This window comes from Mastacembelus armatus, chromosome 23 (genome assembly GCF_900324485.2).
Source record: "Mastacembelus armatus chromosome 23, fMasArm1.2, whole genome shotgun sequence".
NCBI classification, from domain to species: domain Eukaryota; kingdom Metazoa; phylum Chordata; class Actinopteri; order Synbranchiformes; family Mastacembelidae; genus Mastacembelus; species Mastacembelus armatus.
The window spans coordinates 15,195,568-15,210,018 of NC_046655.1; the positions used below are offsets into that span (position 1 = coordinate 15,195,568).

Here is a 14,451-nt window from a genome sequence, read left to right on the forward strand (position 1 = left end):
ATTTTGGCTATCTGTAGAGAGAAGTGTAATGTACAGATTAAACTAAATACTGAAATTCAGGTGCAGTTTAACTCACAAGCAGAACTGTTTATGCAAAATGCTGCTAATACTATAAAATGTCCATGTACATTATTGCATCTGGACACGTTTGATTGAACAACAGGGACATTGCAATTTTAAAAAGACGTGTTATTTTAAACAAATACTAAAAGAAACTTGTTTAGAGAAAACTCCACTGCCATCTGGCGGCGCGGCTGCGCTTTTGAAAACCAACTGCAACTTCTAATTGTAAAAAATTACAGTTGACCGGAAGTCACTTAAAAATTCGCTTTAGAGGGTTAACTACTTTAATATTTAACTTAACAGAAAGTTTACAAAGGCGTTCAGGGCGTGTAAGACAACTTTCTTAATAAGTAATAGCTTAGTTAGATAATATGATTCAGTAAGTATAATGAGGTATGTAGTATTAATGTAAGTAGTATTGTTAGCATTAAAAAATAATGTTGCATTATAAAATAAAATAAAATAAAATACCGTAGTTACCAATCTATCCACAGTCCAATACAGAAGGTGGCGCTAATGCACCTAAAGCTGTTTGCCAACCGCCTTTAAACACCAGAAGAAGAAGACCGGAAGTTTTCACAATTGCTAGCGGGAAAATCAACAACACCCTAATGGCGGCTGGATGAAAACAATTACTTCGGACTTTCTTGGACGATTTTTGACTGACAACATGTCCAACCTGCTCCGAGTCGAGACAGCCGGGTCGTGGTGGAGGAACACCGGGTTTGGACAGTGGACAGGTGGCGGGCAGGGGTTGGAAACACCCCCCCGAGTACCGAGCGCTGGCGGCGTGGCAGTGAGTTCGACATGGCCGACAGCACCGAGCAGCGTTTTCAGCGATTTCAAGGTTTTAAACTTTACCTTGGAATATTATTTGTATTTGTTTGTCAGCTGGACACAAACAAGAACCGAGGAAAAGAAGACTGGATTCTCAAACTGGAGGAAAACCCAGTGAAGGGGTAAGCTAACTTCAGCTGTTTGCTCAGAGCAGATTGTTACCGCGGTGAAGACAGTTTGAAGCTCGATAGTCAACAGATTTTATTATTTAACATTTTTGCTCAATAACTTCCAGGTTATATGACCCGATGACTCAAGATTAGGCATAATTTATAGATCTGGTCCGGCCGCACAATGCACACCTTTCACAGTTGAGTTTTTAAACTGAACATTAGTCTTATTAACTAAATACACTTACTCAAGTACAGTTTTGAGGTATTTGTACTTTACTTGTGTATTTCCATGTTGTGCTACCTCATCATTGGACTTCACTACACGTCAGAGCCAAATCTTGTACTTTTTACTGCACTACATTTTTCAGATAACTTCAAAATCAGATCAATAATTCGAAAATCAGTATAATCACCAAACATTATTGATCCACTGTGGGGAAATTAACAACTACCAACAGCATGTAAAGCTTAGTCATGTGTAAACCAGCAGAGCTTCACTCCTGACAGCCTGGGTCAAGACAAGACTCAGTCAATAATTGATTGATATATTGATCTTTGTTGTCAGTCTCTACCTTCTTATTTCTGTGTATAAGATTTTTTTTAATTGGCTTCTCAATTCTCTAATAAACCAGAAACTCTTGATTGCAGTATCTGGATTTTTGATCTTTAATTTTGAGAAAGTACATATGATTTGGTAATTAAGTGGTTTTTCTCTATGTTCAGGTCGGATCCAGCATGAACTGAAGGTCATGGGCAGGTCCAGCTCGACCCAGCACAGGTCGCTGTCTGGAAACACGCTGCTGTGAAGGAGGGAAGGAGCTGGGCGGCTCAGTGGAGGTAAATCTTTTCAAAATACACTCGTCATGCAAATGAGCTCGATGAAATAACAACAGCAGTACTGATGAGATCTTGCACAGTATTTATGTATTTTTCTATATTAAAATTGTAACTTAAATAAATAGTTTGATACAGAAACAGTAAAATGAGAAGATTTCTTATGTATGTACCACAGTAGCAGATAGTTTTATTTTGGATATTTCTTAGGGATGGCAACAGTCAACAGTCCATTTTGAGTGGGTTATTGATCTAGTCAGTGTAATTGATGGGAGTGATGATCAGAGGGTTGGGATTTTCATCATTATGAAGACCAGGACTGAAGAATGGGTAGAGTTTCTCAGTGAAGCAGCAGTCAGTGAAGCGGTGGATAATGTCTGCAGAATCAACATTAAAAAAAGAGACTTCCCTCTTTATATAATCCACAAACACACCCACTGTCTTAGGTGGAGGTCTCACACTGAGAATGACCCCCGAGGCTTTGTACCTGTCTCTGTTTCTTAAACATATTGTCCAGTAGCCATTCTGGGGCTTTGCTTCAATCCGCCCCTTTCTGTTGACCGACTCTGTGACGACACCTAAATCCCAGGAGATCTTCCCTTCAACTTGAACCTCGAAGTAAAATCTTCCTGAAGAGAAACTCTGCTTTCCCAGGACATTGATAGCAGGATCAAATCTTTCTGGGTTGTCGGGAAGATTTTGCTTTTTGTCACCACAGTAAACCTGTTTCCCATCGTCAGACAAAATGAGATAGGGATTTGCTGTGTGAGGATCTAAGGTCACATCTGCTGCAAACTGCTGGACCCTGTACAGCTTGGCTTGAGCGACCAGTTTCTCCATGTCTTTGTTGAGTTTGTCTTTTAGCTGGTTCACAGCACTGCCCACTTTTTGCCCATATGATGGCGGAGGGATGCTGACTGCTGTCCAGGTCTTCGTTGGTGGAGCAGTTTTCAGGGAGGAGAAGCTTTTGAGAAAGTCAAGCTGGTCTTCAGTGCATGAGAGCCGTTCCACCTCAGCACTTCTCTTCATCAGCTCAGAGATTTCCTGCTCCAGCTCTTTGATGAATCCTTCAGCCTGTTCCTGTGTCACTTTTTGTTTTTCTTCAATTGCTTCACAAAGTTTCTCCAGACTGCTTTTGACAGACTGCAGCAACAACGTGAAGACACACACACTGTCTTTTGTCTGTCGCTCGGCCGATTTCCTGCTGAGCTCTGCTGAATGTTGGATTTCACAGATCTTGATCTGTCTTTCCTGGATCATCAGCTGTATCTCAGCCTTCGTCCTCTCCAGCTCAGCCTTCTTTGCTTCATATTCACATTTGAGAAGAGCAGAGTTGTGGTTCCTGAGGTCTAAAACAAGACAGAGTCAGTCTTAAAGGACAGCAGTCAGTTGTTTTTGTGCATAAATGACTACTTTATGTTTTTTAGGTTTGTATTTTTACTTTCTTTCAACATACCCTTCACTTGTAAGCTGTTGCTGGACAAACGCTCTGCCAGATCATTTCTACTGATCTTCTCTAAAATCCTGATGCTCATCTGCAGAGCTGCCGTGCAGCCATATTTTTCCACCATCCGATCAACAGTGTCCTGCCTGTCAGCCCTCTCGAGCCGGGCCTCTGGGATGGCAGAGAAACCTTCCAGGATGTTCTCTTGCTTCAGGAACCACTGGAACTGCTTCAGCTGTTCATGTGTCAAGTCTTCCAGCGTGTTCCAAAGGTCTTCTTTAATTTTTGTCATTGTTTCCCTGATTTAAAAAAAAAAAAAAAAAAAAACAATTAATGTAATTAATCTAGTTAAATTATCAACATTCCCTCTTCTGCAAAATAGTTCTTCAAACTGTGGAAGCACCAGAACAAAACAAGAAACCACACTCTGGTTTGAGTTTCACTGTTTGATAAGGGATGGGTTCTACATATGGAGAAATGAAAATGAAATCAAAGTGTGGATAGAGTGTGATTGTGACTCTTTTCCCCTCTTTCTGAAGTACACCTGAAACGATCACAGGTAAATTATGTACCAAAACAAGACTGTCAAGAACAGGAATGGTAGGAACACCTTCACCACACCAGAATCTTCTCTGCCAGCTGGCGAGGGAGAAAAGGAACTGACATGTTTTTCCAGCCTGTCTTACATATTTATGGAGTTACACCTTTGCCTGGTGCAGTCAGCTCTCTTCTTCATACTGTCCATAGATCTGAGCATCTTACAGCTGTTAGTGTGACGATCCCTCCACCACACCTCAGTTTACAGTGTCAGAACAAAATGAGTCAGTGTCACATTAAACAGACTGAAAGTCAGGAGGGTAACCACCTGATTGGTGTAATTCAGACTGTGGACATTACACCTGAAGCAATGTAGATAAGATCTCTACAGGACCAGAATAAACAAAACCTGTTTCCCCGTACACATGGTTTCATTTTTTTGTTAGAAATATTTACTGAATGAATTTTATTTTGAAAAGTCTCAGTAAAGCACAGAGCTGGACCCTTGTTTTAACATCAGTCCTGACTGTGAGGAGAGAGGAAAGAAACGCTGGGACTCACCTGTGTCAGCTGTAACCTCAGGTGTTACCTGTGGAGGACTGTGTGTGTGTGTGTGTTACCTGACAGGTGCAGGGGAGGAACAGTCATTACAAAAGGGAGAGAACTGTGGAGGGTGGAGAAGTGTGTGTGTTTACAGCTGTAGTTCTGTACAGCTGCAAGTAGATGGCGGTAAAAAGCCACATTTCACAGACTGCACCTTTAATGTAAATGCTGCTGTTTTATCGCTTCATATTTACAGATGCAGAATGTGTTTGTTTCTATGACGAAGCTTTTCCTGGGCCTTGATTAGTAAGATTAATATGAACACATGATGAAGTAAAGGAGGAACAAACAAAATGTATAAATTACAGAAATGCTAAAGTCAGATGAATGAAATGTAGACGTTTATATTCCTGTAACGTCACTTCGGTGCTGGCAGATTAGTTACAGGGCTTGAACTCCAGTGTGAAAGTCTTGCTTTAACTTTTAGGTGACACAGGGCAGTAATGCTGATGGTCAGATCTCATGATCGTGCAGCTCGGAGGTTTCCTGACTCTGCACTTAGCCCAACAAATCTCTGGGGAAAAGCTAGTAGAGCTGATTTTCATGTTTGTAAGTGATTTGAATGATTGTGTTCAGCGCTCTGTGCTCACAGAAGCTCCACAGCACCAGCTTAAAGGTCAAACACAAAGCACTGTCCAGTAAAACAAGTTTTTAAAGATGGAAGGATCTGCCATCTCTTTGCTTTTGCCTCTGCAAGAGAAGGGAGACGAAGAACTGAGGATGTTGGGAAAGGGAAGGTCCAAGACGCAGGGTGGATGAACGGCAGGTGGCAGGAAGGAAAGAAATGCAGGGGAGGAAAAACCTAAAGAGGGTGGAGGGAGTGAGAGCGAACAGGTAGGGCAGGCTGGTCTGTTTTCTCGTCTCAGGAATCCTCTCTCTGCCTTCATTTGGTAGGAAGCTTGTGTCTCTCGAGGGCAGTGACTGTGAGCGAGAAGCCGCTGGGGAATAAAGAAGAAGAAGAAGAAGAAAAGCCATGGCTGTGAATAAATGTGTGAAATTCCTGCTCTTCTTCTTCAACTTTCTATTTTGGGTGAGTGTGAAAAACCAAACATAATTAGTTTTAACTCTTTATAGCTGACGACTGTTAATATTAGACAAATGTCTGAATCACGTCAGTTTTACAGGTTTTAGCTCTAAAAATGTGCAAATCACGTTAATCTGTCTGTTCGTCTCACTAATGTTGAGTCTGTGGATGTGTTGGACACTGACTTATGGCACATACCTACGAAAATGCACAACAAATCTTTTACAGCTTTCATTGTTTGTGCTCTGGTTAAACAGTTTTCTTGATGTTATTGTGGTCTGTGACATTAGAGCTTCATATTTAACATATATTAAATACACGTCTCTCTGTTAATCATCTGTCCATCCATCGCTTTGTGATTTAGCTGAGCTTCTGATCTTATTTTGATCTGTGTTTGTTTATTTCTAGCACTTAAATGTGTCACTTGTCCTGTGCTGGTCTGCACAGCAGTGACCTGTCTGGCTCTCGTGTCTCTGTGTTTTGCCAGTAGTGCAGAACAGGTTGTGTCGGCTCTTTATCTCTCTGCCTCACCCTCCACAAACAAACATTTGCTTAGTTTCAGGGCGTGGCCCTCAGCATCTTAGGTTTCTCATTTTTCTTTGTAAAGGAGCAGGTAGGATCCCCCTTTGGTCAGCACACTCATCCTTAAGGGACCCCAGGCCTGGACGGCATCAGCAGCCTCCACCCGGGTTTAGACTTTAAACGTCAAATGTTGCACCAGAGCATGTTGGCCAGAATCAACAAAGGTGTCTTAGTCAAAGAGCTGGGAGCATTCCTGCTGGCTTGTCAGCAGCCGCTGTTCCGTGGAAAATTTGATTCAGCGCCCACGCCTGTTTCTTCTCGTGTTCTCGGTTAATGTGCAACTTCACTGAGGCTTTTTGGATCGAGTTGTTGCTCAACACACACGATGGTCTATGTTGTTGACAGCTTGTTTGCTGTAGAGATGAATGTTATCGTTCATATAAAGGGACCGAAGGTGTTTTATTGATATAGTGCATTTAGCCACAGCTGAACTGGTTTCAACAGGTGTGTGTGTGTGTGTGTGTGTGTGTGTGTGTGTGTGTGTGTGTGTGTGTGTGTGTGTGTGTGTTAAATGTGACCTGGTGCTTTTATCACAAGTTGGAGTTAGAACTTTTCCTTGAGCACTAATTGTTTTCGAGATCATCAATCGGTCACCTCTAACAGTAATTACTAAAATATGAACAGTGGCAGCAGCGATTCTCTAGTTTTCAACACCTTTTAAGTTTCTGCCTTTCCCTGACGTCTCGTTCTTCATCTTGTGGGTTTCACAAACAGACTGAAGGTTAAAATCACTTTTTAATCAATTACAGACTTAATAAATAAAATAACCTCAGTTTCAGCAGGAGCTTTTGGATGGACGGGCATCACCGGTGGCCAAAAGCTAACATGAGTTAGGTAGATATATAACATGTAAAGTGACACTAGAGCATCTTGGGAAATGTAGGAGCAAATAAAAAGTGTTTTTACATGGACATTAGTTCATTAGAATGAGACAGTTTTTGAGTAAATGGAAGAAGTTGGCTGCAGCTCACTGTTGTGTGTCAGAGTCCAGTGCCCCCATCGCTGAGACTCCACTCAGATTTATGGATTTATTCATTTATCGATTTCACTGTGAAGTTTCTCTGCTGGACGTGTTGGAGCGATGGGGCCTCTAGAGGAAGGTTTAGGGCGGTGTCTTCATTGATTGACAGGTCTGTCGGCCCTTCGAACTTCGACCTCTGGGGTTGAGGCTAAATTCATTATCCTGCATCAAACCATAAAAAATAGTCCTGAAAGTCTGAAATGGCGAATAACGTCCGAGCTGCTGCTGCTGCTGCTGCTGAGGTTATTTCCATCCTCCTCTCCTGTTCCCAGAAACATCAAATCGATGTTAACATGATTGTAACCACTCAGCGGACATGCAGGACTTAATGCGTTTACCTAATGATGATGATGATGATGGTGGGGATGTTCTGGTAGGGCTGTTGTTTACTGTAAAGCCTGTTTACTGGGTTTTGAACTTGTGGCTTTTTGTTGCTGATTGATTCTTCCCATCTGCTGCAGAGTGAAGTTGTAATGGACAACGTGGAAGAGACCATGTGTCTATTTCTGTCGACTAATGAAAGTACATCACTGTGATGAGGCCGAGAGGGTTCGGGTTCGGGTTTGGGATTTTGTGATTTGACGGTTTGTTTGTCTTGGTGTCTTTTACCGTTAATCTGCTGTGGTTTCTACAGACAAACTACAACATCTTGTCAAACAACAGTGGCCTCATGGCCTGAGAGTGAAGAGTAAACATTAGTGTGCAGCCATTTTTCTGTGTTTGTTGTTCGTCTTGGACAAATCAAAGATGAACAACAATAAGTTTTGCACCTTTGACCTCTTGACTCCTTGAGTGTTGTGTTTTTAGAATCTATAGAGAGAGAACGAGGTGTAGGGAGGGTTTCTATCAGGGTCCAGGTAACAATACCAGTTGAACCAGAAAGACCACAACAAGGGCCCAGAACTGTGGGTGGGGTTTCTGTGGGATCAGTACAGTGCACGCCTGACTTGTTATCAGCTGCATGACGACTGGTGTGTGTGTGTGTCTGAGTGAGTGTGTGTGTCTGAGTGTGTGTGTGTGTGTGTGTGTGTGTGGTTATTGTTGTCTCTGCCCACTGGACTGGTGCATTTACAATGAATCCTTCAGTTTCTACAGTGACTCACTGTTTCTGTGACTCGCCGCTCAGGAACAACCCCCTGACAAATAATGATCCAAATCAACTAAAATCCTGATAAACTCTAACACAGATCTAATCCAACCCTAATGGTTTGTAAATCTGGTTGACTGTTGTCCTGGAAAATCCTAATCCTGGTCTCTTGTTCAAATAAAATCCTGATCCACCAGCAGATAAACCAGTCCATAGTCTTGATGAATTGCAGTAGTAACTTGTTTTAATCCTGGTGGAATAGTTTTTAAATGTGATCGTCTTTAGTTGTTGGAGGTAATTTAGTGCCGGTTAATGTTAATCCTAATCTCTAATCCTGATTTGCAGCCGTTTCAGAGCCGACATAAAGGGTGTGTTTGTTTCTCAGACCTGGAGAGCTGTGATTGCTATGCTGTTCTTCAGGTTTTCTCAGTGTGTTTGTGTTGCTGTACATGAGGTGACGCAGGTTCGAACCTTAGATTTAACTTTGTGATAACAAAGATCCACAACTCCGTACAGATGCTTTCCACCGAGTGTTTGGTTTTCCATTTATGAATGTCCCCGTCTTCACACATATTTCCCAGCATGCCTTGTGTTGGTGGGTGATTGAAGGCCGCTGTGACATGCGGCTCCAGGAGTGAACTGCAGGAGGAAGAATCAGGATCGAAGCTTGAATGTTGATTTTGAGTTAGTTTGTCGTGGTTTAGTGACTGTCAGGGTTTTTTGTGCGTCTGTGGTTGTCAGAACATTTTTTCAGTGGGTGAACAAACAGCTGAACTACTGAAGTTGCCAAACTGATTCAGTCCAAAGTATTCAAACAATCTGGTGACTGGTCTTTGAGTATCAACACCTGAGCTCTCGCCTGAGGTGTTTGCTGGTTTGTGGTTTCTGGTCTCGCTGGTCAGGTGTGTGCAGGTGTGACTCAGAAAGAGGAATCAAACCCTGGTCATGCTGTTAGTTATTCAGTCGTCCCACACGTGGACGCAGTATCGACAGGCTCAGGGTGTGGGTGTCACCGTTGTCAGGACGGAGGTCACGTCCTTTTTGTTGGTCCCTGTTGTTTCTTTTAAATCATGATCCTTTGTTTTTCCTCAGTGTAAAATTAATCCTGAAGTGTTTGTTTACAGTGGAAACATTTTCTTTGTCAGTGTCAAGGAAATGGAAAATATGGACGCCAGTTTAAATGTCACAGAGCAGGGCTGCTTCGAAATAATTTCATTGAGGGATCTGCTGATTATCCATTAACTCGTTATGGAGCTACAGGGAGGTTTCAGTCTGAGTGTGTGTGTGTGTTAATGTTTGTTTCCTGCCTGTGGTTATTAGTAATTCATTCATGTCGATAGAATATCAGAAAATAATGAGCTAAGTAAATGAGCATCGGCTGAACCATTGTCCATTATATCCCTGGCGTCTCCTCATCCTCAAATATTGATGACAGATAATTAGTCACAGCAGCCTGTTTGTGGCGCTGAATAAAACATGTCGCTCATCAGCGGAGAACCTGCCCACAGAGGAGGCTGGAGTCCTGGCCCCGAGGGCCCAGGCCCAGAGGATCCTGGCCCCGAGGATCCTGGTCCCACTTTGATTTTCACCCTGTTAATTTGTTGTTTGATTGTTTTATGAGCAAACTAAAGAAACAGAGAATTGAAACATAAAAGCAGCAGTACACGGATGTTAGTTGAGTAAAAGTACATGAATATTATCAGTAAAATGTATTTAAAGTTGTTGTGCAGTAAAAAGTCCTTGTGGGATTTTAGTCCATCGTTAAAACTAAAAAAGCTTCAGCTGCTTTAACTATTTTATTCATATTGTGATGTATTTACGGTGTAAATGAAAGACCTAAGACGTGTAGAGCAGAGGTTGATCTTCAAGGATTTGTGTTTGTATGTTCAGATGTTTTTGACATTGTCTGTGAAGTTAAGAGCAGCTCCACGTTTCCTCCACCAGAGGGCGCCAGAGTTGGATTTTGTTTGGTTGTTACACATTTTTGCTTGATATTGAACGTTTGTGTGTTTGTACAGCTCAGTGGTTGCATCATCCTGGGAGTGTCCATCTACCTGAAGGTCAACAAGGACGGAAACCAGGTGAGTTTTCTCTTTTAGGAATGGATACATCTCCCGTTACTGAGAACTGCACATCTAAACCCGAGCTCTTCCCTAACTCGCTCGTCCCGTCTCCAGATCACCAATGAATCTCTTCCTGGCATCGACCTGATGATCGCCATCGGTGTGATCATCATGGCGCTGGGATTCCTGGGCTGCTGTGGAGCCATCAGGGAGAACCGCTGCATGCTGCTGCTGGTGGGAACCTTCACTTTTACTTTTTGTGTCACCAGGTAGAAAAATGTGGCTGGTTCTGATCAGACTGGGTTTTGTAAATAGACGGCTGAGCTAAAGCCTGAACACTCATTTATTAAAGTGTCTGTAAGGATCATTTTAATTGTGCTAAAAACTCATTTGCTTCATTAAATGCTTCCTTCTCTGTTCCCTCAGTTTTTCATCAGCCTCCTCATCATCTTCATCCTCCTGCTGGCGGCCGGCATCCTGGGAGCTGTGGGCGAGAACAAGGTAGAACAGGAAGTGACGTGTGCTGACCCGTGACCCTGTTCGGTTCGTTGGGAGGAGCTTCATGTTTGTTGTCGTCTGTGTTTGTAGGTGAATGGCTGGGTGAAGGATCGGCTGAACAAATTCGTCCCACTGTCGAGTCAGCCAGAAAACGTGAAGGCCGACCTGCAGAAGCTGCAGCAGGAGGTGAGAACTTGCAGTGTCACTTTTTCTTGAGTTCGACTTTTTAAAAGTACTAACTGTAGTAATTTTAAGGCAGAAACCAAAACACTGAGCACAAGGTCAGAATTCATTTCAGTGACTTTTTATTTAAAGGAACAGAGCAGACATTTTTTTTAATAACCATGTATTTAAAACAAACCTGCTCAGTCACTTTTCCATTTCAAACGGTTGGTTTCAGTGGCTGAAACTACAGGAGCCAAAACAATCAATTAGTAGAAAAACTGAACATGGATAATTTTTAAAAATCTGATCTGAGCTCAGCTGCAGCGTAGATGTGTCGCACAATTAAAACAAATATGGTCATTTCCAGAAATGTTGAACTGTTCCTTTAAAACCAATTTCATCTTATTTTCTACCACACTGGTGTATTTTATTACTTTATTTAGTTTAGTTTGTAAGGTACACCTCAATCTGTCCTGTAGTCATTTCCCAGGGCTCAGTTTTATTTACAGTCAAATATGACTAAGGCGAGAACTGCGATGAATCAAACCAGACATTTGTCAGTTTTGATAGAAAGAAAAATTAAACTTGAACCACAGAAGAACCAGGAAGTGATTACTGAACAGCTGATGAGTTGCTGCTAACATCTTTGTCTTCCAGCTCAAGTGTTGTGGTCTTGTGAACGGACCAGCAGACTGGGGCACAGATCAATCCTCCTGTCGCTGCAACTCCACCATATCGGACTGTACGACCACCCCCCAGTTCACCACGGTGAGTGACTCAAGTATCACTTCACTGTCGATTTTATAGAACATAAGTCGTAGACTCCAAAGTGACTGCAGAGAAAACACTTTTAATCCGTGAAATAAAACGCAGACAAATCTCGTACAACATGATGATGTGTGGTGTCTTCTTGCAGCCCTGCTCCACCCAAATCATCGATCTGCTGCAGAAACACATGGAGGTGGTGCTGGGAATCGCCTTTGCCATCGCCATCCTGCTGGTGAGTACATGCACTTCACTTCCTGAGGTAGAACAAGAGAGAAGGGACGACTCCTCTGTTTCTCATTCAGAGCTAGAGGCAAGAAGGTTGTTCATGCTGGTCTCTCCTTCAAAACTCTGACTGAAAAGGAAAGTCACAGGACAGGAAGAAGTAGAGAGTCCTCTCTCCTTCTTGTCTTGGAGTCAGAGAAGGAAGAGAGTCTTTTCATTCTCACTGCTCTGAGTCACAGGCAGATTGAGAGGCTCAGAGAATGAAAAGACTCTCTCTTCCTTCTCTGACTCCAAGACAAGAAGGAGAGAGGACTCTCTTCTTCCTGTTCTGTGACTTTCCTTTTCAGTCAGAGTCAGAGACCAGCATGAACAACCTTCTTGCCTCTAGCTCTGACTCAGAAAGAGTCTTCTTTCCTTCTCTCTGCTGAAGAAGGTGAAGGACAGAGAGAAGGAAATTAGCCTCAGTACAGTTTAATTTACTATATTACAGTAAAATAAAATTTGTCACATTTTCTAATATACAATTTCAAACATTTGCTTCTAAACAATATATGGTCAGTTTACTGTATAACATACTCTTGACATTAGTTTGCTGTAAAACTTTGCCTTCATGTAATAGAGGAAAATGTTCCTTCACTGTAATGTAGTAAAACTGACCACAATTTCAAATATTATATAGTACAGTACAATTTTAAACATTTGCCTTGGGAGTGTATGTGTGTTCATTTTATCATTACATACTAAAATAAGGTCAAATTTCACAAATTTGCTTCAATACAGTATATGGTCAATTTACTATATCACATACTTTTGAAATTTGCCTTACTTGACTAATGTAGTAAATCCAACACATACTATGCTAAATAATTTTACTATACTTTACTATGCAAAAATGTCTTTTGCCATATTATATATAACATTAACACATGTTACAACTTTTCCTCTATTAAATCAAGGCAGAACTTTGCATCAGTGTCTGGTCAATTTGCTGTCACACACTTTAGCCTCAGTACATTAGGTGGTGAATTCACTATATTACAAACCACTACGAATGTTCACCACATAGTTTAGTGAGACGCTCTGACTCTTCTTCTTCCTCCCCATCTCCTGCCACACACATTTCTCTGCCTCAGGGAAGGAAAATAGTCTGGCTTTATCTTTTCCATCCTCTGACTCACAGAGAAGAACTTTTCTGTCCCTGCTCTCAGAAAAGAGTCAGAGCAGCTAGAAGGGAAAAAGGTTGGCAGAGTGAGAGAAGGAAAAGAGTAAAGACCCTTTGTCTTGTCTGACTCTGCCCCTGACTCGTAAGGAAAGAGTCAGAACAGTGGAATTAAACTCACCCAGGTCTGGTCTCAGTTCTCAGGTTTCTAGTGAAAGAAAAGAAACATAATGTGAATAAAACGGTTTATTTTCTTAAGTACAGTTTCTAACTTTCCTGTGGGCTTCTCTAATGTGTTGCAGATTTTTGGCATGGTGTTCTCCATGATTCTCTACTGTCAGATCGGCAGGAAGGGAGGCGTCACCACCACCGCCGCCAACGCCTGAGTGCAACATCCACCTCACCTCCTCAGTCCTACTGTAACTTAACCTGTGCTTTTATTGTGTAGGAACATGAAATATATACTGTAAACACATCCTGGGCCACTGAAGGAGGTTCAGGTCATTTGCTGAGTAATACAAAGAATTAAGAGTTGAATTAAGACTGGGCCTGTATTTGTACTGACAGCTGTGGTCACATCTTCATGTTGTTAAAAAATAAAAAAGCTCTGTTCATGTTACGCCTCAATGAACAACACTAAAGAAAAACTTCAACACTGAATCCATATTGTTTTACTACATGTGGAAGACCTTTACTGCCAGAACAAATAAATACACCTGTGCATAATGAATATAACAAATATTCTCATAATTCCTTTTTTTCCTGTTGTTTTTAAAGTGAGAATCAATCAGTTGTCTCAGATTTGATGGGAACTGGTGTTTGTGTCCTGCCTGTTTTTAACCTACAACATTGTAGAGGCAGCAACAGGTTTCATGTCTGAACTAAACTGCTGTGACTGTCTGCTGTTCCTCAGGAACTCTGTGCTAACATATAACCACAATAATAACATTGTCATTATAAAGATAATAAGCTTCCAATTCAACTGCTGCATCATGTCAGACCATGTTACTATATTAATGACTTGACTGTTTCAAATCTTGTGCAGAGAAACTTGACTTGTTTCTTTGAATCTCGTTGCTGATTCAGTAGGAAATAAGCTCTTCATTATGTTTTACTGGCATTAACACTGAACTTTAAGGATTGTTCATATTTCTGATGTTCTATCTGTTCTGTCATAGAACAACAAGTTTCCACTTAGTTTTTTTCTACTTTGTGGTCTAAACCTACCAGGAAAATAAAATACAATAAACTACAACTGAATGAAGTAAAGTCTCATGTCTCTCTGACTGTTATTACCACCTGCATTTGAAGTAATTATATACAATAACTAATAATAACTTATTAATCATAATCATGGAACTAAACAATTCGTCTTTCAGACAAGCAGAGTTTGACCAGATCAAATAGAAGAATTAAAATAAATACCTTTAG

At 41.5% G+C, this 14,451-nt stretch overlaps 2 protein-coding genes across 2 annotated transcripts; one reads left to right on the top strand and one right to left on the bottom strand.

The window, feature by feature from the left end:
- The first annotated feature begins 638 nt into the window (after window positions 1-638).
- tspan9b (tetraspanin 9b) lies at window positions 639-14,289 on the top strand. The gene is made up of 11 exons (XM_026327423.1): window positions 639-859; window positions 955-1,022; window positions 1,737-1,850; window positions 5,326-5,461; window positions 10,164-10,226; window positions 10,323-10,442; window positions 10,635-10,709; window positions 10,797-10,892; window positions 11,529-11,639; window positions 11,788-11,871; window positions 13,323-14,289. Exons 4-11 carry the CDS (start codon window positions 5,405-5,407, stop codon window positions 13,404-13,406), a joined length of 690 nt encoding a protein of 229 aa, XP_026183208.1. The 5' UTR covers window positions 639-859; window positions 955-1,022; window positions 1,737-1,850; window positions 5,326-5,404; the 3' UTR covers window positions 13,407-14,289.
- Window positions 2,025-4,428, bottom strand: LOC113142408 (nuclear factor 7, ovary-like). Its single transcript, XM_026327421.2, has 3 exons — window positions 4,390-4,428; window positions 3,304-3,590; window positions 2,025-3,196 (listed from the first exon to the last, which is right to left on the bottom strand). The coding sequence occupies exons 2-3, from the start codon at window positions 3,581-3,583 to the stop codon at window positions 2,100-2,102; spliced, it is 1,377 nt and encodes a 458-aa protein (XP_026183206.1). The 5' UTR covers window positions 3,584-3,590; window positions 4,390-4,428; the 3' UTR covers window positions 2,025-2,099.
- Window positions 14,290-14,451: the final 162 nt, after the last annotated feature.

Excerpts from the sequence above, each read along its gene's own strand:
- LOC113142408 (XM_026327421.2), bottom strand. The coding sequence starts at position 3,583 with ATGACAAAAATTAAAGAAGACCTTTGGAACACGCTGGAAGACTTGACA. Across the intron at positions 3,197-3,303 it reads CAACAGCTTACAAGTGAAGG|ACCTCAGGAACCACAACTCT; the intron begins GTATGTTGAAAG and ends GTCTTGTTTTAG.
- tspan9b (XM_026327423.1), top strand. The coding sequence starts at position 5,405 with ATGGCTGTGAATAAATGTGTGAAATTCCTGCTCTTCTTCTTCAACTTT. Across the intron at positions 10,443-10,634 it reads ACCGCTGCATGCTGCTGCTG|TTTTTCATCAGCCTCCTCAT; the intron begins GTGGGAACCTTC and ends CTGTTCCCTCAG. Across the intron at positions 10,710-10,796 it reads GAGCTGTGGGCGAGAACAAG|GTGAATGGCTGGGTGAAGGA; the intron begins GTAGAACAGGAA and ends CTGTGTTTGTAG.